This window comes from Tasmannia lanceolata, unplaced genomic scaffold (assembly GCF_043159265.1).
Source record: "Tasmannia lanceolata isolate RefF3 unplaced genomic scaffold, GAP_Taslan_0.1 ptg000018l, whole genome shotgun sequence".
NCBI lineage: Eukaryota > Viridiplantae > Streptophyta > Magnoliopsida > Canellales > Winteraceae > Tasmannia > Tasmannia lanceolata.
Window position 1 is genome coordinate 51,127,793 of NW_027518695.1, and position 26,817 is coordinate 51,154,609.

Below are 26,817 nucleotides of genomic sequence, written 5' to 3' on the forward strand. Positions count from 1 at the left end.
TTAAATTTTATTTTGTCTTATTCTCCTTGGCCGTCCATAATAGGATTGATTTGAAAAATTGGAAGAGAGATTAAGGGACGTTCGAAGAAGAATTATTGATGCTTTATATATTTTTTGGCTTGTCCTTGGCCGGCCATAAACTGTATAGAATTGATTTGGAAAATTGAAATAGAGATCAATGAATATCCAAAGAAGAATTGTTGATTCTTTATATATATTTTTTGTCTTGATGCTCCTTGGCCGGCCATATATCATATAGAATTGATTTGGAAGATTGGAATCTAGAGATCAAACAAAATCTGAAGAAGAATTATTGATTTTTTGTCTTATGCTCCTTGGCTTGCCATAAACTGTACAGAATTGATTTGGGAAATTGTTACAGATATCAAAGAGCATTCGAAGAAGCACTATTTTCTGCAATCAAACTTGATTTTCTTGCTGCGGAGCAAAAATTGAGTCTTAAGAAAAAAACATCTCTGCAACTGTTGCCGGTTCTTCACTTTTATACAGAAAGAACGTATGAGTAAGATGGAACTATTACTATCTCCCATTGTTGATAAACTTGTCGGAAACTTGAAGGGAGTAATAAAAGAGATTAAATTACTGTGGGGTGTTGATGAGGAGATAAAAAAAACTCTCAAGCACATTATTTACCATTCAAGCTGTGCTTCTGTAACTACCCGAAATACGCTCCCTCCAAAATTCGTTCCCCTCTTTAAGTAAGGGGCTTTTTTGCCTTTTCAAGGTTAGAATTAGATTAGGGTTTTGAAGAAAGCCTATAAATACATCATTATGGGAGATTAAGAAATCCTAAACCATCTTTGCAGCCCCAAGAGGAGATCTTCGTGGAGAAAGCGAGGAAGAGCGCGATTCAGGAAGAGAGATCGCGAACCGAGGTAAGATTAATAATCTCTATTGATGAATCGAATAAAAAGAACCATAAGCTAAGGATTTGATGTGAAAAGAGATGTGATTAGAGTTTTGATTTTTAATCTATGGCGGACTTCACGGTAGATATTGGATTCCTTGTGAATCGTTTTGTGTTGAATTCGCAAGGAACTTAAGATCAATCATTCATGTTCATAGAAACCTTGATGTTGGAGGTTTTGACCTATAGTTCGGTGGTAATTTTGATAATTGAGAAAAGTGAGCCGGATCGCGAAATTGAATCCATTGGATTCCTCTGGATTATACGATTCTAATGGATTTGACCTCGTGTATTTCGGAGTTCGGATGGAAAAGTCATGGAGCATTAAAGATATGAGAAAATCGGGAAGAAGGCAAGTTTCTCAAGGGGCAGCCGACAGGCACGACCAGTCGACTAGCTCGCCCTGGGTTTGGCTTCTGTTTTGAAACAGTTGTTCGGGGCAGTCGACTGGCCTAGACCAGTCGACTGGCGTTCCCCAAAATTTGGTACTCTTTTGGGACAGTAGTTTTGGGGAGTCGACTGGCTTTTTTTCCAGTCGATTGGAGATGGATCCGCCGAAAAATTTGTCTTTGCGGACCAGCCGACTGGGGACACCAGTCGAGTGGAGCGCCTAAGAGGAATTTTTTAAAAATGAGGACAGTAGCCTTTGGTCAACCGACTGGTGGGTCCCAGTCAACTTGCAATGACATGAAATTTGTAATTTTAATTGGGAATTTCCAATTCATTTTGGTATGTTTTGCCTTAACTCTTAGACCCTTCTGAGACGTTAATGAACTATTTGAATTAGGAATTTGACCTCCGAACAAAGGAAAAAAGAAAGTGATTCGGTATTGAGGTACATAATTTCGTACTACCTTAGTGTTGGAATTGCCTTTTAATACTATGACATTGTTGACTGTGAACCCCAACTTTCTGAATTGTGAAGCTATTGATAAACTCTAGATCTTTATTTGGATCTTTCATGCTCACCCCTTTTGTTTTCTCAAATATATGAACCTTTAGAATATTGATTTATCTTTATTGTGAAACTATTTTGGAATTCAATGGAAACACTTGCCTTGAACTTTGAACACCTTCTTTCGAACTATGTGAACTTTGAACGCCAATGGGGGATATATGTTGGCCCTATCGACAGGTATGTGAACTTAGGAACTAGTTTCGGCACCGTGGGCGGTCGGTGTAAGCAATAACTCGCTTTTTGGACCCATTAGCAGTCGAGGTGACAATAGCTTGCTTTTTGAACTAAGCCGATGATCTCAGGGTGGTTACGAATCCATATTGATCCCCTCCAGTGATCCCTTGAACAATGTGACCTTTGATGTGACATTTGACCTATGCTCCTGTATACCTTTGTTCCCTATTGAACTTGTGACAATTGCTTCATTTGTGACTGATACCTTTCACTCTCCTTTTTAGCATGCAATGATCCCGCTTTTGTAGTATGTTATTATGTACTGAGCTTTTCAGCTGACAGTGGTTTATCATTTTCAGAGTTTGACCCTCGTGGAATCGGCGAGGAGGCGCAAGAGTGATACTAGTTTTTGTCTATCGTTATTTTTAGTACTTTTACATTTATTAGACGGTGAGTATTGTTGGGACTTACTGAGAATATGTTATTTGATTTCGTTACTTTGATTATTATTGGGATAATGGGTTAGAAGAGAGGATTTGAGATATGATTATTGGATTAATGTAAGACCTTTGAATTTAGTTATTTAGATTATTTAGATTATTGCAGATGGTTTGATTATTGCTTGGCTAGCCTTGTATACATGTGAAGCTTGCTTTGCAGGTGTACGGCGTTGTCGCACCCCTAAGCCTTGTCTTAAGAATATGATTATGTGTGTGTGGCTTGGGGGCGTGACAGAAAAGTGGCATCAGAGCCTAGGCTTTAGGTCCTAGGTAGAATATTTGAACAAAGAACCTTGATTGTGAGATTTGGGGATTTAGGCAAGGAGCAAATTAGGAAGCGCTTGATAGATTTATGTGTTCCAGGGACGCCTGGGAACACATAAGTCAGTCGCGCAACCAGGGTCTACATATAAATTCAAATGCATCTGAGGACGCTTGGGAAGCATGCGAGTTTGTAATTGGATAAGAATTGTGAGAAGCTCAATTGATAGATAATAGCTCCATGGGGTATTTTGATATATAGTGTGAATATTTATGAAATATGTAACATATGACAAATGACTAATTGAGTGTTATATGAAATTTTAGAATGGCAAGAGGAAGAACTCGTAGGAATCAAATTCGGCCATAAATGATATCATTGGAGGGAATCAGAATGAAGCTCATGACGAGCCTATTAATCAAGAACCTCAGAATTTAGGTGATCAAGTTCAGAATGAGAATCAAGAACAGAATGTGAATCAAGCTCAAGATGTGAATTTGGGTCAGAATGTGAATCCTCAAGTTCCCCCACCTGTGGCCCCTCAAAATGATATCGAACAAGAGCGGACTGAAATGAGAAACTTTATGAGAGCCTTTGTTGGGATGGCAAACCAATATCAGCAACAGCCTCAGGGGGCAGGGGAACAACATCAGATGAATGGCATATCAGAATTCATGAGATTGGCATCGAAACCTTTCAAGGAATCCACTTCGGCGGATGACGCCGAGTCGTGGTTAGAAAATGTAGAGAAGGCCTTCACGGCAATGAGATGCAACGGAGATGATGACAAGGTCGCTTTCGCGACATACATGTTAGAAGGGGGAGCCCTCCATTGGTGGAAGGGGATCAAGCGTAAGTATGAGCACCATCAAGGCCCTATTACTTGGGTTATGTTCCGTACCGAATTTCTTACCAAGTATTTTCCGTGGAGTACCTTATACAGAATGCAAAGGGATTTCTCTAACTTGGTGCAAGGAAATATGGCCGTCGATGAATATGAAACATAATTTGATAGACTTGCTCGGCATGTCCCGACGATGGTACCCGATGAAAATGCTAAGAGGGACAAGTTTGAACATGGGTTTGCCATGTATATCCAGAAGGGCATTGCTGGCTCTAATACCCCAGAGACCTATGCTGAGTTAGTAGATCGAGCTAAGAAGCTCGAGGCAGTGCATGCTGAAGCTAGAGAGCTCACCCAAGCAAACCAAAGGAAAAGAGGAAGAGATGATAATGTTAGAGGAGCACAAACTTCCAAGGGATCAGCCACATATAAGCCATCAGGGAAGCAACAGTCATTCCAAGAATCCCGTGGCCAGCCAAGAAATTTTGGAACTCAGAAGAATCAAGATAACCGTCAGACAAAGTCAGAACCTAGTAAGACTTCGGTAATCAGATGTGAATGTTATGGGAAGAATCACCCTACTGAGACATGTAGGTGGACATTAGGTGCATGCTTTAGACGTGGTGAGAAATGCCACAAGATGCGGAGTGCCCCATGATGGTGGGCAACTCTCAATCAGTTTAGTGAACTCCAGCTCAGACCAGACTAGCTCAGTCCCAGACCATCCAGAATCGTGTAGCTCCTGTTTTTCCTGCAGCACAACCGAGGACTGATCGACCTCGCATTCCTGGCTTGGCCTCTTGCACGCCCTTACTCACCAGGATGCTTAGAATGCTGGCACCATGGTTTCAAGTACCTTGCCAGTTGCCTCTTCATATGCTTACGTGTTATTTGACTCTGGAGCTACTTATTCGTTTGTTTCTTCATCGTACGCTATGCTGCATTCGTTATCTGTTATGCCTATGAATCATGACTTGTGTGTTAGTACACCAGTAGGAAGTGATCTTGTAGCCAATAGTGTTAGCAAGATCTGTCCTATCAGGATTCACGATAAGGAGTTAGTGGCAGACTTGATACTCTTAGACCTTTATGACTTTGATGTGATCCTGGGTATGTATTGGCTATCAGCCCATCATGCCCTTGTGGATTGTAATAAGAAAATAGTGAACTTTGAAATCCCTGGAGAGGAAAGATTCTATTTTGAAGGGAGTGGAGCTCGCTCTACCCCTATGTTCTTGTCTGCAATGCAGGCATGTCGGTTGCTTAGACAAGGCTGTGAAGCCTTTCTAGCATCAGTAGAGGAAGTTGGAAGTAATGATGTAAGAATTGAAGATATCCCTGTGGTCAGTAAATTTGGAGACATTTTTCCTGAAGACCTTCCGGGTCTACTCCCAGGCAGAGAGGTAGATTTACTGTGGATTTGGCACCGGGATCGGCACCTATTTCTAAGGCCCCGTACCTGATGGCCCCTGTGGAAATAGGGAGTTGAAAGATCAGTTAGAAGAGCTTCTAGAGAAAGGTTTTGTGCAACCCACTGTTTTGTCATGGGGAGCACCAGTCTTGTTTGTTAAAAAGAAAGATGGTAGTATGCGTCTTTGCATATACTATCGAGAGTTGGCTAAGAGAATCCGATCAAGGTGGGCTCAAAATGTGTTTGTCACAAAATAGCCTCACAGTCACCGTCATAATTATTCTTCCAAGAGAAGTTAAACCGTTGTTATTTTTTTTAAGGCCGTAATTGTGTGGATTGGATGTTTGTTGGGTGGACCATCTAATAATGGCCAACCAAATCAACGGTCTTGATTACAAAAACATGTTATGGTTACACTTTAGATTTCAATCCTCGGGAGCCTATCTCTTGTGGCAAAAGAAAAGACCCGTATTTCAACATCCTTGATTTGGAAAATTGTCAGCGAGATCAAAGAATATTGAAAGAAGAATTATTAATTCTTTAAGTTTCTTGTTTTGTCTTATGCTCTTGGCCTGCCATAAACCATACTAGTAAAAAAAACCCGTGCTACGCACGGCAGGGAAACACGTGCATCAGGGTGATAAAAAAATATCTAAGTCTCAAGAACAAAGACAATACAAAAATGAAAACGTACAAACTATAAGACTGGAAAGAAAAAAAAATATAAACATAACAAAGCAAATAAAAAGAAGCACCATTGGTATCTTGGTATCAAAGTACAAAATATTACAACATTTGCAACCGCTATTGTAATTTTCACTACCTTGTGTGCAGGTTTTTAGAGATTGTAAAGGAAAAAATGTGTTTTCAATGTATAGAAGTAAAACCCTTAAAAAGGAATCATAATGAGAAGTAGGGGATGGAATATTCATAGGTCAAGTGTCCTGATGAAGGCACTATGAAAGTAACCAAAAAGCATGGATGTAGATTTGTACGTATCACAGGAAATCAAAAGAAAACATATAAAAACCACAAACATGCATGTGTAGGGAGATGAAATTTTCATCACATCACCGATATTTCCACTAACCTTTATTTGTCTTTTCATGAAAATAAAACTATTTCTAGAAAAAAGGTCAATAGTAGGGGGTGGAATGGAAGTCACTTTTAAGAAAATGATGGCATAGAGCCCTCAGTTCACTGCATAAGGCCCTGTTCGATTATGATTATGACAGCAAATTGTGAATTCCAAAATAATAATTGGACTCATGATTATGTATACATTTGAGTCCATCAATCTGTCTGGCACTCACAATCGGTTTGTCATAATATTTTACGAACCGGGCATAAGGCATATAGCAATCACCAATGTGAAAGTAAAAACCTAAAGAAATACATTTCTTCCAGCCATGAGTTCTCTGAGTTCCATTTACATTATTAACTTCATAAAAAGCAAGCAGAACATCGTGGTTACGACAACCAAAATCATAGCAGCCCAAATTTGAAACCCAGGAACTGTGTTTTCCCACAAAATGAAAGAAAACAATTGTCATGTCCTTAGCTGATGCATCAATACATCCAAGAAATTGGTTGAATTCAATATAAACTTAGTACAGATAGATAAATTGACACAATGCGCGCTGGAAAGAACACAGTTGTCACAGGCTTCTAATAAAGAAAATGTAATACAAAGCTTTGAAATTATATCTTGGAAATTCAGGGATGGCACAACTATCATAAATTTCTTAAGCATGAAGGTACCAAACAAATAGTTACAAAGGTTAAGAGATTCCTCATGTGTAGAAGATCTAGTCAGCCTAAAAGTATCAAGGACCAAGAATTTAACAGTTCGAATGAGTTGAACCTGTGGTTTTCTATAATAAGGCGCACCCAAATGTGACCATTGCCGGCAGCTTCTCCTACTATGAGCACATGGAATAAATACATACCGATATTGAAAAAGATAGAGAAAACAATGAAGAAGAATACACAAAGATTAAAGAAGAAGAAGAAGCGTACGCAGTTCGCTATCTTCATATCCAAGAAATTCCAAATGAACTGCAGACCACCAAAAGCAACTCTATGTCATCATAAAATCATTATAAGCGTCAAAGAACAAAAAAAAACAATAGTAAATATTATGAAGAATAAAACTGATTATTTGACTCAAATTTTTGTTTGATTTTGAGTCCAATAATCAGTTTCGAAGTCTTCAACAACTAAGAATGAATGCAATGTAAATGCGTACCCTAGGCTAAAAACTTAAAATAAAATTGTGTAACAAAATTTTAAGTACATACAGTAGAAAGAGTAGATAGGAGTATGGAGAATTTTCAAACCCCATATAAGTTACATTTACTTCTCTGCTAATTTCAGAGTCCAAGGAGCCCAGTTGGAAACATGCAATAAAACTCATGAATTTCACCTAGTGTTGAAGCAGAATTGATGAGATTAGCCTGGAAAATAACCATCGAAAGCCGATCCAAATAAAGACGGAGATCCATTGGGCCAATATCGAAGAAGGGTTAAAATCGGATAATCCGCATCAGAAAAATCAAGATTCGAAGGGTTTTCAACTCAAAATTACAATATTCAAAAGTTCTTTTGAATGACGAATGTTTATATGGGAAGAAAATGATTAGGTGACTCAGGGTGATTGAAACACCGAGTCATTTCACAGTTATAGCATTGATTTAAATACAGGAATTGTTTCAGATTTAAATAAATGTTATGCATGCAAAACTGTTTCAAAATTAAAAGAATGCTGTAAAAAGATGCGTTGTCATAGGCCTGTGACACGTAAAATTTGATTATAGTGTGTTTGATGAAATTCCTATGAATCGTGATGCAAAGACTATGCTTTAAACAAAATGCCCATAAAATGAAATCAAAAGGCCCATAAAACGAAATGTGATTTTGGATCCTTCACCTGGTGAATAAAGTACAGACACTAACATTGGAAAGGACTGATGGAAGCAATCCAAGGACAATTGGTGCACCATCAGAAATTGATTTTTTGGAAAACATGCAACACAAAATAGTTTATAAAGTATCATAGTAAAATTAAACGGAGGAGAAATACTCCTAAATTAGAACCCCAAATGAAACCTGGAAAGAACATCAAATGAAAGGGAAAACCCTAAATCAGAACCCCAAGTAGGTTTTGTATTTACGTTTTAGAATTGAGGAAAGATTAAAAAAACCGCTCCGTTTGGTTGCCGGATTTTTTTTGGTTCTTGGGACTTTTGTGGGAAAAAGGTAGGAGACAAGGGAGGGGAAAAGCATTAATTAGACATCTTTGTTATTATGAGTGGAGAGAGAAAGAAGAGAGAGAAATAGAGAGCACCATTCCCTAGAAAGGAAAAGCTGATGTCACCAAGGAAAAGCTGATGTGACCACTAAATATTCTCCCACAAGAATCCTAGGGATTTTTTTACTAGCAACCAAACGGAGATCTGTTGAGGTACCTACAAATAACATCAAAATAAAAAACACGGATAATACCAATGAAAGAAAATATGGAATCCAGTTAAGAGAAAAAAAACTAATACATACCATGTAAAGAGAAAAGGCCTGGAAGATCTCTCTAAAATTCTTCTGCATGTAGTGCAAAAAAGGATCGAACAGAAGCCCTAAATCCCTAGAACATTATACCTGGTTTAGAGAAAATCCTGAAACACCAAAGAATGAAGAAAAAAGTAATCTGTGAAATCCATTTCTGGAAAGGAAAAGCAGAGGAAGAAGAAGAAGAGAACTGCATACCTGGTAGAGACAAAAGGGTTGGAAGATTGAAAAAACTGTGGTTCACGAAATCAAACAAAAACCCTAAAAATAATACTACACAAAACCCACATCCAATCGAAATAAAATGATTAGAAAATCAATCCTTGAAAACAGAATAAAGATTAGATCTTCCTTTAAGATCCGAAACCAAAACCTGAGAAAGGAAATAGCTAAAGCCCTAAGAACCAAAACCAAATCTCTAGAAAACTGGAAAACCCTATTGAAATATAATGAAAAAACATGAGGGAAATATAAAGGAAATAGCTGACACCAAAAGACCCAAAGAAAAATCTCCAGGAAACTGTAAAACCCTCATGAAATCTCATGAAAAAACCAAAAAAACCTGGGGAAGCCCAGAAAAGTATAGGAGATTCCGGTTAGAGTGAGATTTTTTACCAATGTTGCCAAGGTCGGCAATATCGGTGCTTGAGATGCAATCGCTCCTTTTCTCCTCTAGTTGAGAGAGAGGGAGAGGATACATAGACCGAGAGAGAGGGAGAGGATACATAGACCGAGAGAGAGGACTACCAGATACATATTTGATGAATCCTTCTCAACAATGTAGATTAGAAAGAGGAGACGTATTATTTTTTTTCTAATGGGTTAAAGAGGAGACGTATTAGAAACAACTTCGTTAGAGAATATAGAAATGGGGATGCCGATCTTACATGAGAGAGATATGTTACCGAAAGAGGTGACCCAAAAGTCAGCTAAAAAATCTCTGATAGATAACTACGGAAGGACCATCTTACCCTTGCATATTGCATGGTTAGATAGAGCAGCTAAGGTTTTAAGGGTGAAATTGTAGAGCTTTTCTGGTCGGAGACGTGAGAGATAGAGAGAGAGAGAGAGAGAGAGAGAGAGAGAGAGAGAGAGAGAGAGTTTAAAAGAGTCTTAAAGAAAAGGTATCTAATGTCAAAAATATCTGACGCCAAAAAAATATCTCTGACCCGTGTTAAATGGGGAACAGAAGGAAATATGAATTTTTTTTAGGGTTCGGCTGGAAAGAAGTGACCAAAAAAGCCCACAAAATTACACGTAGGAAATTAAAAAAAAAAAAAAGAAGCCTGACTTTCATCCCGGCTTATTATAGTAGATAGAATTGATTTGCAAAATTGGAAGAGAGCCAAGAATATCCATAGAAGAAAACACACACATATATAGGGAAATGATATGAGCACTGCAATGTTATAATAACATGCACGAAGTATGCTGTCGTTTAGTATTTAAAGGGCTTGAAAGAGCTTTTTTGAGAACCGTAATATTGTTCTGATTGCCCTTTAAAATAATACTTCCACCCTACTTCTTTGTCTTTTTGTTGGAAATAATGTTTGATGAGTTTTTATTTGATGTTTGCAGCGTGTTTTTATTTGTTTGATCAAAACAATTCATTTGTTTGGCTCAACTTATGTGGGCCTCACCTAAAACTCATCTCCATTAGATGATCCAAACTCTCGAATCGGTATTAATTTAATATGGCCAACATAAAATAGGATCCTCGAAGGTTAGGATCATCTTTTTACGAGTATGATTTTTTGGGAAGGGCCTATTTAATTCATGCCCAACAAATGAATGGTTTGGCCCAACCAATGGGTCCCAAAACTTTTTGGGGGCACTGATCACGTTTCTTTGCTCTATCTTTCATTTTCTTTCCATGAAAAAATTATTGGAAAACAATTTTTTTATCCCTCATGTTCTATTTTCATAGGTTGGGGCCAAATTTGTCCTATGGAGAAGTTATGAAATGAGTTGTTTTGGGTAATCATATGATCATTGTGGGAATGTATGTGCTATTGCAGTTTTTGCCCGGCCTTTTGAGTTATTCATGGAAATGATGGCCGAAATGATATTTCCACTGTCACGCCCCAAACCCCATCCTGGACGTAGGATGTGGCAGCACCATACACCCACAAGATAAATCCCACAAGCATAGAAGGCTACAAAGCAATAACAGACACAAACATGGCATTTCATAACTAGAATATCAAATTCTCAAATAATGTGGACCCAACATAGCCAAATCAAATCTCAACTCTCCCATAAATCAAAATAGATAAGCATAGGCGTAGTCTTGCACATTTGTTTACTAATACTCACTGTCTGAAACAAAAGCAATTAAGTTAAATAAAATCTCCAAGCTCCTACGGTTCCAAAACTAAGCTTCTTCTTCCTCGTTCACCTCACGAGGATCAAACTCTAAAATTGTTAATATAACCACAGTCAGCTAAAAAGCTCAGTACATAATAACGCACTACAAAAGTGGAGTCAAAGCATGTTTCAAAGAGGGAATCAAGAGGTAAACGAAGATGGCAAAAGCTACACATGAAGTGCTTGGTACAAATACAATACTTGAGAAACAAAGTCCACAAAGTCGTATTTCAAAGAGTCACATAAAAGAGAGTCACAATAAAGGGAAACTACAAAGTCTCAAAAGCTAATTGAAAGCAATCGAAAAAGTTCAAAACCACCCAAAGGTCATCGGCTTAGCCCAAAAAGCAAGTTATTTTACCCGACTGTCCGCGGTTCGAAACTAGTTTCTAAGTTCATATGCCTGTCGACAGGGTCAGCGAATAGCACCCACTAGCGGGACACAAAAAGCCAACGAACAATCCCCATTGGTACGGGCCCTTATAGTTCACATATAACCTAAGCCTCCACAAAAGGTATTCACATATACAAAAATTCCAAATAATGCGGGTGCTTAAGAGGGAAGAAGAAGAGAAATTAGAAATCAAGAACACAACTTAGAGAAGAATAAAATGGGAGTAAAGCTCAACCCAATTGATATTCCATCAATTACATAAGTTAATCAACATCCAAAATCCACTTCAAAGATGGTTTCTAACTCTTTAAATAAAAGAAAACCAAAGCAAATTCGTTCAACCTCCTCCACTAGCTAGCTTAGGGACTAACATAACATAAATTGCATTGAAACTAATTAACTTTGACTGTTTTGGGAACCCACAAACACAGTCCACAAAAACTGCCATAACTTTCTACTCTCTTGTCTAATTTTCGAGCACAAATACTTGTTGGAAAGATCTCAAAGAGACCTACAACTTTGTAGTTTAGCACTTTCTATGATTCTTTCATTTAAAAGCCCAAAAATCAGGTTCAAAATGGTCCAGCAACATTAATGCGGGAATGCACCTTGGAACTCCACCAAAACCACCTAAGCATGACTTGGCTGCCATGTTGGCACTGCATCATTATCTCCGGGTGAGAAAGAACTCGCCCACGAGTTCTTATCAAACTTTCCATGATAAGTTGTCAAGTCTTTAACATTGAAGTTGGGAGAGTGTTGATATTTGGAGGGAGCTCAATCTTGTGTGTATTGTCACTAATTTTCTTAAGCACTCGAAAAGGGTCATCCACGCGATCTTGAAATTTGCCAAACTTCCTTGGTTTCAGAAAACTCTACCTCGAGTTTTGAAGTATAGAAGAATGCTCATCATTTGAAACTTCCGAAGATAAAACTCTGCTCCATAATCTCTACGACGAAGTGATAATTTGTCTAGATTTTGAACATGTTTGAATACGTAAATATCCACTATGAGCTTCAATGTCGGATCGAATAAAAACGGATCGATGTAATTGGATGAATAAATTGATGTAATATTATTCCATTCACCCATCACTTCAACATCAATCGGTTCACCTAATATGCAATTGGATCCAATTTCTTTGGTGCCGAATTCATTCAATTGTTGTTGAAGTTCCCCGTGTTCCTCATTAGATTCAACAATAAGTAGAGCATCGATATACCATTATCCTTGGTCTCTTGATCAAATTTGTTATTGGAAAGAAAAAAATTACTCACCTTCCCTTGAACCATGTGATCCGATAGGGCTTTGGATGTGGTTCGATTTTGAGCTTGAGCTTGTTCACCATTTCATGAGATACGATGTTCTCACAACTCCCACCATCGATCACAATGGAGCAAACCTTGTCATGAGATTCGCATCGAGTCTTGAAAATATCGGAACAAAGCCAATCATCATCGGATTCAACCTTTGGTGTAGCAAGTGCTCTTTGGATCACCAAGCTTTCTCCTTCTTTGGGTTCGATTCTTCATGTTGTATGTCATCTTCCTCATCATATATGGGCTGATTTGAATCATCAACAAAATTATCATCATTTTCTTCTTCACTGAAGGCCACTACTTGCCTCTTTGGACAATCTTTGAAAAGATGGCCAACTTGACCACACTTGAAACAAGCATTTGAATTATTGGGGCGATTGGACTGATTTCCAACTTGATGTGTAGGGGCTGATTTTGTAGAATTTTTGTTGAAATATTCGGACCTTGACTTTGGATCTCCACCATGTGAAGATTCACCTTTAGAAGAAGGATAGAGACTACGAACATCCACATACTTTTTAGCACCACGACGAGAAAACTTAGCCTCCACCTTCAAGGCTAGTTGATAAGCATCATTGACGCTCAATGATCGGTGCATTTCCACCTCATCACGAATGGAAAACTTTAAACCATCAACATACCTTGCCACAAGTTGATCTTCACCCTCTTGAATATCATTACGAGCCATGAGTTTGTAGAATTCTTCGGTGTAGTCCAACACACTCTTGGATTCTTGGCGTAGGTTGTTGAATTGAGAAAAGATAATTTGGAAAAAATCCAACGGAAGAAATTTCTCCTTAAGCCTTGACTTCATTTTGTCCCAAGAAGAAATCTTACGCTTTCCTTTCCTGATTCTCATTTCTTGAACTTTATCCCACCATATTGAAGCATAGCCACGAAGCCTTGTAGCCACAAGCTTGACACGTTGGCTTTCGGGTGTCTCCTTGTAATCAAAGAACTTCTCAATGGCACTAAGCCATTCAAGAAACTCTTCGGGTTGTAGACGACTATGAAACTCCGGCAAGTCAATCTTGACGGTGTCGAAATCACGATAGAACCTTCCCAGCCTAGCCTCCTCACGAGTATTGGCGAAGGGATTAACATCGGATTCATCACTAGAACCTCCACGGGTTGATCCACCACGCTCACTACGAGCCTCTCGGCGTTCAATACGCATGGTAAGTTGCTCAACTTGTCTTCAAAGCGCTTGAAGTTCATCATCTCTTTCTGTAGACACCCCATTTTGACCGTGCCCTGCACCTCCATGTTTTATGCTTAACCTCGTCAAATCAGTGAGTTGGGATCAAAAATTAAACCCTGAGGTAGCTTAGGGTCCCACCGAGGTCCCCGTAATGTTTCAGCAAAATCTGCCGAGAAATGGCAGATAGGGCGAGCCAGGAAAGAGGCGTGGTTCGAATGTATAAGGGGGGGTGAGCTATCTACAGAGGGGGCTGTCCATGAAGTAGTGGGTGTGAGAATTTATCATTTTCCTTATAAATACCAAACAAACTAGGGTTTAGAAAAAAAAAAAAAAGAAAGGGAGAGGAGGGCAGCCGCATAGCAAAAGCAGAGGGAGGAAGAGCATCGCCTCCACCTCCGGTAAGCCACCCACCGACCGGCCACCGCCTCCATCACCCCCCCCTCTCTCAGCCACCACTTCCACCCTCCTCAATCCATCTACCATCATCTTCTTCTCTAAAACCCAATATCCCAAACCCCTTTGTTTTCTTCAACCCCAAAACCCAGCCGAGCTTTACCCATCGCCACCACCACAGAGCCGTCGGCCAATCACCCTCCCTTCAACCTCCTCCGGTGACCCGCCACCAAGCTACCTCCAAACCCCTATTTCTCCTAAACCCATTCTCATCTCCTTCACAGCCACCCCATACCCACCTTCATCTGCACCACCACCACCATCACCGGAATCCGAGCCACCTTCATCCTCCGGCCTTCTTCCACCACCCAAACCCTCTCTTCCTCTCCACCGACCCATTCCCGCCGGCCAACCCCATCCACCTTGAAACCCATTTTCATCGGTCGAAAGAAAAAAAAAGGGAGAAAAATAGAGAGGAGAGAGAGATAGCAGAGAGAAAGAGAGAAGGGTTTGCCTTCTTCTCTGGCAAATCCGTCGGGTCCCTAATCCAAACCCCATTGATTCCGGCAACCCTTGCCGGAATCCGGTCATCTTCTCCGTACCCTCTCCATCTCCCATCGGGATTCTGGCCGAACCGATATCTTCTTCTTCCACTATTATCTCCTTCAGCCACCGGAATTTCGGTCATCCATTTCAGCCATAACCCCAAATCCACTACCCCCTCTCACAAACCCACCCACATCCGAGCCTCACCTCATGTCCGGCAGCCAAAAAAATAAAAAAATAAAAATCAAACCCACTTCAATTTTCCTCTACTTCCGCCAACATAAACCCCTTTTAATAACCCACCCAGATCTATTCCCATCTACGTCAACCTACTCCACTTTAATCCAAATCCATATCTGCAAATCCTCTTTTCAAATCCTCCACCGATATTCAAACCAAAATCCCTTCCTAATTAGGTATCTCAGCTATCGCAGACCTCAAATTCCGATCGTCTGCTGCCGCCGGTCATCCTGTACTCGCTTATTACGATCATCAATCTCGATATCTCTCGGGAGGAGAAGAAGAGGGACTCATGGCTCGGGGCACGTTTTAAAATTTCGGAGAAGAAGAGGTCTAGAAGAGAGGACAGAGCCAGGAGATAGTCATTCAAGTATTGGAAGACAAATCCGAGTCATATATATCTTACAGCTTGGGATCATACTGGTATTATTTCCCCATCTCTAATGGCCCTTGTTATTGGTCTGCCCTCTTCCATGTTTTTTTGGTTTAGATCCCTTAATGCCCGTCCTTCTTTATGTTGCTCTCTACGCTATCACTATCCTTGGATGTATGCATAGGGTTGAATTTAAATGTGCTTAAGATGTTGTCCTATGAAGTTCAAGTTTAGAGCATGCTAATTGATTTCTTAATGTAGGGCTTATTTTTGCTTCGGTGCGGCATTGGGATTCTCGGATCTTGATTAATCTTTCATCTTGCTGATTGTATCCATTTGGTTTGAAAAGCATCATCTGGTTTATATTCTCATTGTTATTCTTGTAGTCGGTATGGGTTCTTTTGGCCCAACCTTATCACTTCTATTGCTTAAAGGTTTTGTTGATATGATCATGCCTCTCAAACAAATGTCATATAATCCAAATTCCTAGAAGTCTTAGGTTTCGATGTATTATGGTTGAAAGCTTCCTTGCATTCTTTTACCTCCATCTATGTTTACATGAGGTTATACCTGTTAAATGTCTCCAAGAGCATAACTGAATATGATTTCCATCAAGCCACCTGTGTTTAAGCTGCCGCATTTGCTCTTCGGCCATTGGTTTCCGTGGCTTCGTATATACGTACAGCAAGCATAACTCCTTCATTTCTTTTTTGTTGTGATCCTTTCTTCGGGATTTCCTCCCTCTCCGGGTACAGTCTCTTCAAGTTCCTAAGGATACTCTTTGCATTTTAGGATTCCATTGATTTTGGGCATATCATCCTTGGATAATTCTCCTGGCGATGACGGAATATTTCTTGAGCCAACCCCTTGCCCTTCTTATCATTTTCTCCTTCTTAGGGTCTTCACAGGGTTTGAGGGGTTTTCATTTCTTTTGGGAGTATTCTTTGCACGTTCTTCGGGATCCTTTTCGAGTTTCGGGATTCCATCAATTTTGGGAACACTTCTCTTGGGTTTGGCAACGATGGAACGTTTCTTGAGCCAACCTCTTCCCTTCCTGCCTTAGAGTTCTCGCAGGTTAAGGGATTTCCTTCTCTCAGAGTATTTAACTAGTTAGAACCCTTCTCTGGGTAATGATAAGGTTACTTGGAGCCCGTCTTTGTGTTTCTGTGGCTCACCATTTTCGCACTAAAAATCTGTCCACTTTTCAGATATGTTTTGCACTAAATTTTTTATAAATTGGGAATATCATTGAATATATTTGTATAATCTGTTGATATTTTTAATACTCTTCTTATCTTAAGCCTTGAGTTAGGTTCTAAAGGTGGTTATGAATGGACTGTTCATGTGAGATTATTTTGAATTTTATCATATTTGTTTAAATTTTATTTAAATAAATTGTTTTAGGAAAGAAGGAGATCATATGACTACTCTATTCGATATTATCGACATGAGTACTGTCTGATTTCAAGGCGGGATTAGAAATATTATCATGTGTATTATGATATCAGATGATTACTTTAGCATCATCTGATTTCATCCCCATATTGGGGTGGTGTTTGTGGTTGGGCATAGAAGTGTTTGATATTGTTTTTTTTTTGCTTTCTTAGGCTATCCAGCGGCTGGTCTGGACTAATTAATGTTGTTTATCTTTTTATGATTGTTATAGATTGTGTATTTTTTTTTATTGAAAATTCTTCTTTGCTTAGCACTTGTTTTATTTTTTATAAGAATAGAATGGGTTTGCGATTATCTGGTAGCCTTTTCTTCTCTCTTTGATAGACTAACACAGTCTTATAGATTTCTGTTAAATTTCTTTAGATACTAGAGTCCCCTCTCATTGCGAGGGCGATGAAGGCGCTAGCCCAAGCCCATCCTTAGGGGACTTGCTCAGTCCAAGTAGCATACCCCTCCTTTGTATATAGGAGACTTGCCCAGTCTCATTCTCTTGCTAAACCTCCTCTTTGTGCGTCGTTTGGTTTTGGGAGAACACCCTACTCGGCTTGGCAGCATACCCCTACCCTTATGGGTATTGGGTTGCACATTTGTTGCACCCTAGGGCTAGGCAGCTGTCCGGCCCGGCTGGGTGTTTTACCTTTGCCAAATATGCACAGGGTCTCTTATTCCTTTTTACGTCATTTGTGTCTCGGAGACAAGCCTTGTCTCATGTAGAGAGTTTCCCCTTTAGGAGGCTTACCTAGCCTCATGTTAGAGTGGCCTCCTCTTTTAGAGTGAGTCTTTGACTCGGTAGTGTTATTAGAGAGTCTTTGACTCATTTGTTCCCCTCTTTAGTGTTGTTAGTTCGGAGTTTCTCCTTTAGAGTTGATTACTTCGCTTTGATTAGAGGCTAACTCAGTCTTATTAGAGCTTTGCTTGCTTGGGATCTTGGATCGTTTTCTCTCTTCTTGGGACGCTATCTTTCTTGTTGTGGTTCGTCTCTTTGAGGCGTTAGTTGCTTGTTTGGGGTTTCCCCTTTTTGCTTTAGGGCTTTGCCCTAGTTTATGGTTATGTTTGTTTGTTCTCTGTAAGAGTGAATTCATCTGAAGGTCCTGAGCATTGGAAAAGCTTTAAAATCCAAAAACATTAGAAATTTAAAACTCAAAAACATTTGAAAACTTTAAAAATATCAAAAACATTTGAAAATATAAAAAACCTTAAAAAATCTGAAGTGTGAGTGTTTCTTTTAGAAGCGTAGTTTGAGAGTTCGTTTCGAACTACGTTGGTTTGATCCTCTTCCACGAGGTACGTAGTGCAGCTTGGGATCTTTATCCCAAGTCCAGCCAAACTTTGTAAATAAATGCTTTGACCCTTTTTCTTCAAAACCTTGTTTTCAACAAGATCTTCCTCTAGAGTTAGGAGTTTGTCCTAGATAGAGAGTTTTAGAGTTAGGAGTTTGTCTTGGATTTGTTGTGTGCTTGTTTGTATTTGTGTTAGAGTTAGGAGTTTGTCCTAGCTAGGAGCGCCTCCGTCTGGTCAGTTGGCGATTCACATCGCCGACTGATGACTAGGTCTAGGATGCGTTAGTGATCCCATTGTTTTCCTTAGGACACACAGCCTAGTTACACATAGGTTGTAGGAACCACCTGCATTAGCCTAGGGCTAATCTGCATTTAGTTAGGGCATATAGGGTGTCCTAAAATCCACAATTCACTGGAATTTAAATAATTATATAATAAACTTTAATAACTAGTCCGGTCTTTTAGATCGAGTCTAGGATAGAGGTCTAGGTGTCTTAGGCATCATAGCTTAGAATAGGCGCGAAGAACTACGTTGCCTTGATTCTCGTGGAGGCGGGGATACGTAGGCTTCTTTGGATGAATACAAGATCATCCGAGGACTCAGGCTAATAATTTAGAGTCTTAGGATTTGTTGTGTAGTTATTGTATGATTTGATATGTTTTCTCATTTTCTTTGTACTGATCTCATACCTTTAGCTATAGCTTGCATGTGTTTGCACATCAGAACTTAGACACCCATTAGGCTTGTCACTCATAACCTAGCTATGCTTAGGTGGCACATCTTTCATTTTATTTTATATGTGCTTATTATTTTTATCCTCAGGAAATGCATGCTTAGGTAGGTTTGTTCCCATTTCACATGATTTTTATTCAAACTTCTTTGGAGTTACTAAAAATGGCATAAGAGACCAAGTGCTTGCACTCGGACGAATTGGGGGTGCTCTCAGACCTTCCCCATTCGTAACCAGGCACGAACCCATATATATTTCTGGTTATCTATTGCACAGAGGATTTGATTTTAGGGTTCCATGGCATATCCATGGATGGCGACTCTGAGTTTATTTCAGGTATGTCTTGGTTTTGAGCCTTGGCTCCGGATCGAGACATATCTCTTTCTTTTTATATCGCCACTCGTGCTATGCTATGAGGGTGGCATCCGTTTTGAGAGTTCCTTGGTAGAGCTCTCCTTCACACGTGGATGATCCAGAGGGTGTTAGGGACCCGTTCCCTCGCCGCCTATCTCGGATCGGGGTCCACACTTTCATCTCTCAAATCTTCCATCATTTGGTTACTACGCCTTCCTCTACCTCTTCGTGCCGCCATGAAAATCAAATCGAACCTAGCCCAAGAGAGTAATGTTGGCTCTGATACCAGATAATGCGGGTGCTTAAGAGGGAAGAAGAAGAGAAATTAGAAATCAATAACACAACTTAGAGAAGAAGAAAATGGGAGCAAAGCTCAACCCAATTGATATTCCATCAATTACATAAGTTAATCAACATCCAAAATCCACTTCAAAGATGGTTTCTAACTCTTTAAATAAAAGAAAACCAAAGCAAATTCGTTCAACCTCCTCCACTAGCTAGCTTAGGGACTAACATAACATAAATTGCATTGAAACTCATTAACTTTGACTGTTTTGGGAACCCACAAACACAGTCCACAAAAACTGCTATAACTTTCTACCCTCTTGTCCACTTTTCGAGCAGAAATACTTGTTGGAAAGATCTCAAAGAGACCTACAACTTTGTAGTTCAGCACTTTCTATGATTCTTCCATTTAAAAGCCCAAAAATCAGGTTCAAAACGGTCCAGCAACATTAATGCGGGAATGCACCTTGGAACTCCACCAAAACCACCTAAGCATGACTTGGCTGCCATGTTGGCACTGCATTACCAAAGGTACGTAGAAAGTTCCAAAGATTGTGGTTTATTTTGGATCCACAAGGTTTTTCAAAATAATTGGGTATACAATGATTAAAAGGTTTTTATGTCAGAGAGAGTCACATGTTCAATACGAAATCATAGGTTATCAATGAGTACAAAATTCATTGGGTTGTAATTAATGAGGGGTAAGCATGCAAGACCCAAATCAAAGTCTAAGACTATCAAATGTTTCATATATTCGAAAAGATTAGAGAATCGAAATAAAAAAGGAATATCATTCAATGGCGAATCATATCACTGAAGTAGTACGAAATTACGTTCCTTGATGAAGAAAACTTTTCCTTTTCTTAATCACCTTAGTTACCTACGATCAAGAGTATGAATATTCTCTATGAGTTTCATCATTGATTTCACTCCTATCAGGCATATATATCCTCCTACTGACACAAGACACCCTTTGGTGCTCAATCGGAAAAGAATCGGTAAACCGTCCTAAACCGACCGAGGGTTCTTTTTAGTATTTTAGAATTATTATCACTATAGAGTCTCCAAAAAATTTTGAAACTATTTTTAACAGAAAGTACGAGTTTCTGGCATGTCCGTAAAGTACAAGAGCGTAAAAAAAGGACAAGAAACGAAGAAGTTATGAATTTTCGAAGTTAAAACTGTCGAGGAAAAAACTACCTTGCCGTAAGTCCGGGAAATTTGCCGGATGTCCGGGAACTAACTTTTCAATTTGTTCAACTTCACACAGTCGGACGTCCACCATTTTTTGTCGGTCGTTCGTCCTTGTGCGGATCCAGTTTTCCTCAAAATGCGATTTTTCACCCTTTTTTACACTAAAACAACCATAACTCATTCGTTTGAACTCCAAATAGCTCGTGGTCAGATCTGTTGGACTCATATCTATAAGAGGAATCCATAAAACCCAATTTCACACTCTGAAATCCTCAAATATAATTACCTTATTTATTCTAAGCTTTTAGGGCATAACTCAAACCTAGATTCTTAGAATTTCAAAACTCAACTCTTAGTTTCTTAGGGATCCATAAATTCATCCCTAAATTCTTATACAATTCTTTACACCAAACCTAATCATCTAGATCATAATAACAAGTTTCATTAGATCCTAGTTTTAGGGTTCTTAACATTCCAAATCTTATGTAGAACATAGATTTTACCCTGATTCGTGTTTTCTCCTTCCAAATCGCGATTTCCTCCTTCTCCTTCACGGATTTCCTCTCTTGGGGCTGACCAAAACTTCTAGGGCTTGTTTAGATCCCTAATTTCCATAAGAGGTTGTATTTATAGGCTTTCTTAAAAGAGCCCTAATCTAATTCTAACACTTAATGACAAAAATGCCCCTCTTTAACAAGGGGAAACAAAATTTTTACTAAGTGGTATTTTCGGGTATTTACATCTACCCCTTCTTGCACCTCATGTTTCAGTGGGGTGGGGTCCAACATTTTACACCCATGCTACACCCATGCATAGCATGGGCCTGGAATACTACTGATATATACTAAGCCTGTAAGATTTCAAAATGTCATTCACTTTTTTCTGGAAGTTTATGGCGCGGTCCTCTTGTGGCTCTAGGAGGGTTTTTTGTGGTGATACAAAAACCAGGATTTCTCTTCTTCTTTTCAGTTAATCAAGGTGGTTATTTGTTACTCAAAGTGAGAGGAGAAAATCTAGGGCATTGTGGTTACCCATGATCTTGGTTCTAAATAGTGGATTGTGTGTTGCCTTGTCCGTGGAGTAGCCCAATGTGGTGAACCACATATATTCTTGTCTTCTTGTGGATGTTTGTTTTGGTTCCCGTTGGTGGTTGTGGTTTGTTGGCATATATTTTCTCCATCTTGTTTGTGCATGATCTTGGGTATTTCTATGTGTTCGCCGGTGGTAGATTGGTGGGTATTATTAGAGATAGGTTTTGACCACTACAGCATTTATCTCAATCAACAATGAGACAAGCCTTAGATTATCCTGGAACTTACCTATAAAATAGTAGTAAGTAGTTTTGGTTGTCAACTACATGGAGCAGTGGTTAGGGGTTTCATTACCAATATTGAAACAGAGAGAGCATCATTCCTTGAGAAATCCAAGCAAAAACCACTTTTTTGTAGTTTTTAACTTGGAATTTGTTGGTAGGAGACAAGTGGCATGCCATCAGATAAGGAGGATTCATTAGTCTAATGCCAACCAAACAGAACATCTAATAATATCTAAGTAAAACAGAATCCTGCACGTTGGGCCAAACATTTTTATATAAGTAAAACCCTCTTTCTTTTGAAACGACATTTGCTCTTTCCTTTAAAATAACTTTTAATAGTCCATTAATTTGGCAGTTAACTCCCAAAAAATTCTATCTAAACCGTTTCACTCTCTAAATCTCAATGGGTGCCAACGTTTCAACTTCACCAGATATATATCCTTCATGTTTTTCTCTCTAAATCATAGTTAGCAAACGGTGATACGGCAAAAAAAGGGGATAGGAAAAATTCGGGTTTAATACGGTTTTGGATAAAAAACGTAGTCAATAAAACGGTCAAATAAACGGAAATGCCAAAAACATGTTTAATGAAAAAAACGAGTTTAATATGTTTTGCTTTAAAAAAAACAGATTAAAAAAAGCGGGTGTGTCCATGACTCAAAAAAGGTAGAATTTGGTCTCCTTCTTTTTCTCTGTTCAGTTCTTTTTGCAAACCCTAAAAAAGAAAAGATCTAGATCTCTCTTTTCTCCCTATCAAGTTTTTCTCTGAAATGAAAGAGAGAGACAAGATAACCCTAATATGAGGTGAGGCCACAATGTGAGGAACATAAACACATTATCATAATATATAATAAAATATTCAAAAATCGAGCCTCGACCAGAACCTTCACAGATTAGCATATACCCAGGAAGACCTAAATATTGGATTAAGTTCTGTTAAAATCCAGCTCATCATACAAGAGAAATAATAACAAAATCCAAAAGCACCTCTGCGCATAGAAACCCACTTCAGTAAACCATGTATCAAAAGCAATCTAGATAGCTCGACATCCATGTTCGACAAATCATTGCAAACCCTTAACAGGATCTCTCTTAAAAAAAAGATCATGTTCATCTCTCTTTTCTCCTCTGTTTTTCTTTTTTCTTTTCTAGAGGGTTTGATGGTGGAGGTGGAAGTGGCTGAGATGATTGACAAGAGGCGGTGGAGATGGATGAAGATGAAAGGGGTTTGATGGACATGGCTGGCGGTGATGAAGATTGTTGTCGGGAGTGACGGCCGTCGGAACTGGTTGGAGTGGTGGTTAAAATCCAGTTCATCATACAAGAGAAATAATAACAATATCCAAAAGCACCTCCACGCATAGAAACCCACTTCAATAAACCATGTATCAAAAGCAATCCAGATAGCTCGACATCCATGTTCGACAAATCATTGCAAACCCTTGACAGGATCTCTCTTAAAAAAAGATCATGTTTCATCTCTCTTTTCTCCTCTGTTTTTCTTTTTCTTTTTTTCTAGAGGTTTGATGGTGGAGGTGGAGGTGGAAGTGACTGAGATGATTGACGAGAGGCTGTGGGGTTTGATGGACATGGCCGGTGGCGATGAAGATTGTTTCCGGAAGTGACGGCCACCGGAACTTGTTGGAGTGGTGGCAGAGGTGAAAGGGACCTAAGGCAGCATTGGTGGTGGCTAGAAAGGGGAAGCTCTGTTATCCTCCTTCTCTTCTCTCTTCTCTGTTCCCGTCTTATTTCCCAAACCCTAATTGAAAACTCCTCTGTAAAACCCTCAAAAACGAGAACAAAAATACAAACCTCCCCTTGACTCAAACCCTCTTTTATTGTGCAAACCCTAAACGAAAATCAAAGAACTCCTCTCCTCCCAATAGATCTCTTCAACCCTAGGAAACCTCTTCTCTTCGTTCTCTGTTTTCCCAAACCCTGAAAATCTAAGAAAGGATTGAATAATGAAGCAAAAACTTGGAAGAAAGGGCAAAGGATAAACTTGGAAAAAAGAAGGAAAAAAGTGAAAAAAAGTCCATACGCATTTTATTCGCGTTTTATACGATTTCTTAAAAAAATTACCGTTTTAAACGATGGGCTGTTCAAAACGCCGTTTTATACGGGAACTGAATAAAATGATTTTAAAATAAAAAACGTTGTTTTAAATGGCGTTTTGCTAACTATGCTCTAAATCTCAGTTGGTGCCAACGTTTCAACTTCACCGGATATATATATATATATATATATATATATATATATATATCCTTCAAACTAAAATTACATCAATTTGTATCCTATGGGATTCATCACGCCGTTTACACTTTTCTTTACAAAGACTTTTAATTGTCCATTAATCTAGCAGTTATCACACAAAAATATATCTAATGGATTTTAATATTCCTTAAATTTAGCATTTAAATCCCAAAAAATTCTCTATTAAGCGTGTCCCTCTCTTACAATGTTTGGACTTCGGCCACTATATTTATCCTTCAACCAGAAAAATCCTTCCTTTGGATTGAATAATCATATCCTCTACAGGTAAGGTTTCAGGTTTGCGGATGATTTTGTTGTGTTGATATTGAAGTTTGTAAATGTTATCTCTTGATTTTTCTATTTGTTATGACACTCAAAATATTACCTATATTTTATAAGAGCACATCATACATATGTGTGTGTGTGGGCTTTTCGTGAATTTTCTCATATGTATGCTGTGATGCATTTGCTTATAACACTTGTGCTTATTCTATGCTTCTTTTCAAATACTCCTCTCCTATTTTCTATATTCCTTTGTATTTCATGCTAACCTTGCTTTTCAAGTTGGAAAGGCCTTAATAACAAACCTTTTATTGTAGGCATACAGTTTGGGCAGATCAATTTGAACTATTCATCTGTGATCATGGACTTGCTAATCCATTCTCTGAATTAAAATATCGCATGGATCAGGTAAACTCTAAAGTAATGTTTTTTAATTTGTCTGTAAGAAAGCATTTATGTTCATTCATATTAAATGAAACACTGTTTTTCATTCCTGTGTAACATTGTTTATATCGAAGTTTTGAGGTGAAATGTTGTTTTTCATTCCTGTGCAAGGCACGGCTGCAACTAGTATTAATGATGTGGCAATCAAAACTCAAGTAAAACCAGACGATACAAAAAGCTAGGCTTTTGTGCAACCAAACAGAGCCGAACCACTTCATTCCTATTTTACTAGGAGACCACTTGACCACTACTCTACCAAGACACATATAATTAAAACAAGGGATTTTTGCTGATTAGTCCCTACATGTCAAAATAATTGCTTATTAGTCCCTAGGAAAAGCAAATTATCTTTGTAGTCCTACTTTTAGAAAATATTTGCTAAAAGGTCCCTAAAACTCACCTACGTCAATTTTCTCCTCTAAAAATTCTAATATCGCAAATTTACCCCCAATCCATTTAATCGGTAAATTTATCCCCCAACCCATTTAATCGGTTTTAGCATTTTTTATTTCCTTTTCATTATTTTAGGGAAAAAACTAGGAAATGAGCAAAATATTATCTCTTCCAATATTCTCTTCGAAAATCCTTCAACAAAAAAATCATTTTAGGAATTAGATAAATTGAAAATCTCTCTAAAATAAATTAAATAGGGTAGGAATAAAGTAAGAAATTTTAGGAATATTTTTCGTTTCTAACTTTTTCAAGAAATTCCTGTCTTGGTTGGATTGCAAGAAAATAACTCCGATGGAAAATTATTTCTATGAATATTTTTTTCATTCAGTGATTTAAGAGGGGAATTATGTTGGATTAATTTAGAGGGATCACATCATAAACCGAAGGTCCCTAACTGAAAAATTGAATAGGGTTAGTTTACCTTATCTTTTTTATGTGTAAGAAATACGAAATTTTAGATTTTTTTTCCTTTCTGAACTTTTCCAATAAAATTCCTACAATCCAATGGGGCCTAAGTGGAAGGCATTTTGTAAGAGAAGCACTAATCCATCTTGTATTTAAAGAGCTGCTACAGTTACCAAAAACCTCTTACAAACCAATCGATCACGGCCACCAGTTTCAATTCAATTGGGTTTTAGTTTTTTTGGGGAATAAGAACTAGGGTTTAGCTTCTATTCTTAGGAGAAGAAGAAGGGAGAATGTCAAAGGAAAGTCAAAACGGGCTAAAACGTTACAACTTTGAAAGATTTTACAAGATTTTCGAAGACAATATTGGAAGAGATAATATTTTGCTTATTTCCTAGTTTTTTTCCGAAAATAATGGAAGGAAATCAAAAAACGCTAAAACTGATTAAATGGGTTGGGGGGTAAATTTGCCATATTAGAATTTTTAAGGGAGAAAATTGACGTAGGTGAGTTTTAGAGACCTTTTAGAAAATATTTTCTAAAAGTAGGACTGCTAAGATAGTGTATGCTTTTCTTAGGGACTAATAAGCAATTATTTTGCCATGTAGGGACTAATCAGCAAAAATCCCTTAAAACAAATAAACGCGATTCATGCAAAAATAGTGTTTGATTGTTTCTACGTCGAAACAGGACACCGGATCCACCTAATAGCCTGGACAAACTAAGCTAAATTAATTGGGCGTAGTTGACGGGTCCTAATGGGCCCACTTTCTGTCATGATGTGCCACAATCCATAAACAAAGATGATCCCATACAACCAGAGAATTGACTCCGACTCTCCCAATTGGACCCTCGAAAATAAGTTCTCTAACAATTGACTGACTCATTTTC

At 38.6% G+C, this 26,817-nt stretch overlaps 1 protein-coding gene across 2 annotated transcripts; it reads left to right on the forward strand.

Annotated features, from left to right (window-relative positions):
- The first annotated feature begins 396 nt into the window (after nt 1-396).
- Nucleotides 397-25,072, forward strand: LOC143849577 (uncharacterized). Of its 2 annotated transcripts, none has more exons than XR_013235723.1 (4): nt 397-719; nt 828-896; nt 1,716-1,763; nt 24,942-25,072. XR_013235723.1 is itself a non-coding variant. In XM_077358641.1 (4 exons), exons 1-4 carry the CDS (start codon nt 520-522, stop codon nt 2,424-2,426), a joined length of 324 nt encoding a protein of 107 aa, XP_077214756.1. In that variant the 5' UTR covers nt 397-519; the 3' UTR covers nt 2,427-2,525. The 2 variants fall into 2 exon arrangements, 1 of the variants encoding a protein (XP_077214756.1); XM_077358641.1 differs by lacking the exon at nt 24,942-25,072 and adding an exon at nt 2,420-2,525.
- Nucleotides 25,073-26,817: the final 1,745 nt, after the last annotated feature.

Bases quoted from the DNA above. Each gene is read 5' to 3' on its own strand.
- LOC143849577 (XM_077358641.1), top strand. From the start codon at position 520: ATGAGTAAGATGGAACTATTACTATCTCCCATTGTTGATAAACTTGTC. The intron at 720-827 runs GTAAGGGGCTTT...CCATCTTTGCAG, and splicing joins AAATTCGTTCCCCTCTTTAA to CCCCAAGAGGAGATCTTCGT. The intron at 897-1,715 runs GTAAGATTAATA...TATTTGAATTAG, and splicing joins AAGAGAGATCGCGAACCGAG to GAATTTGACCTCCGAACAAA.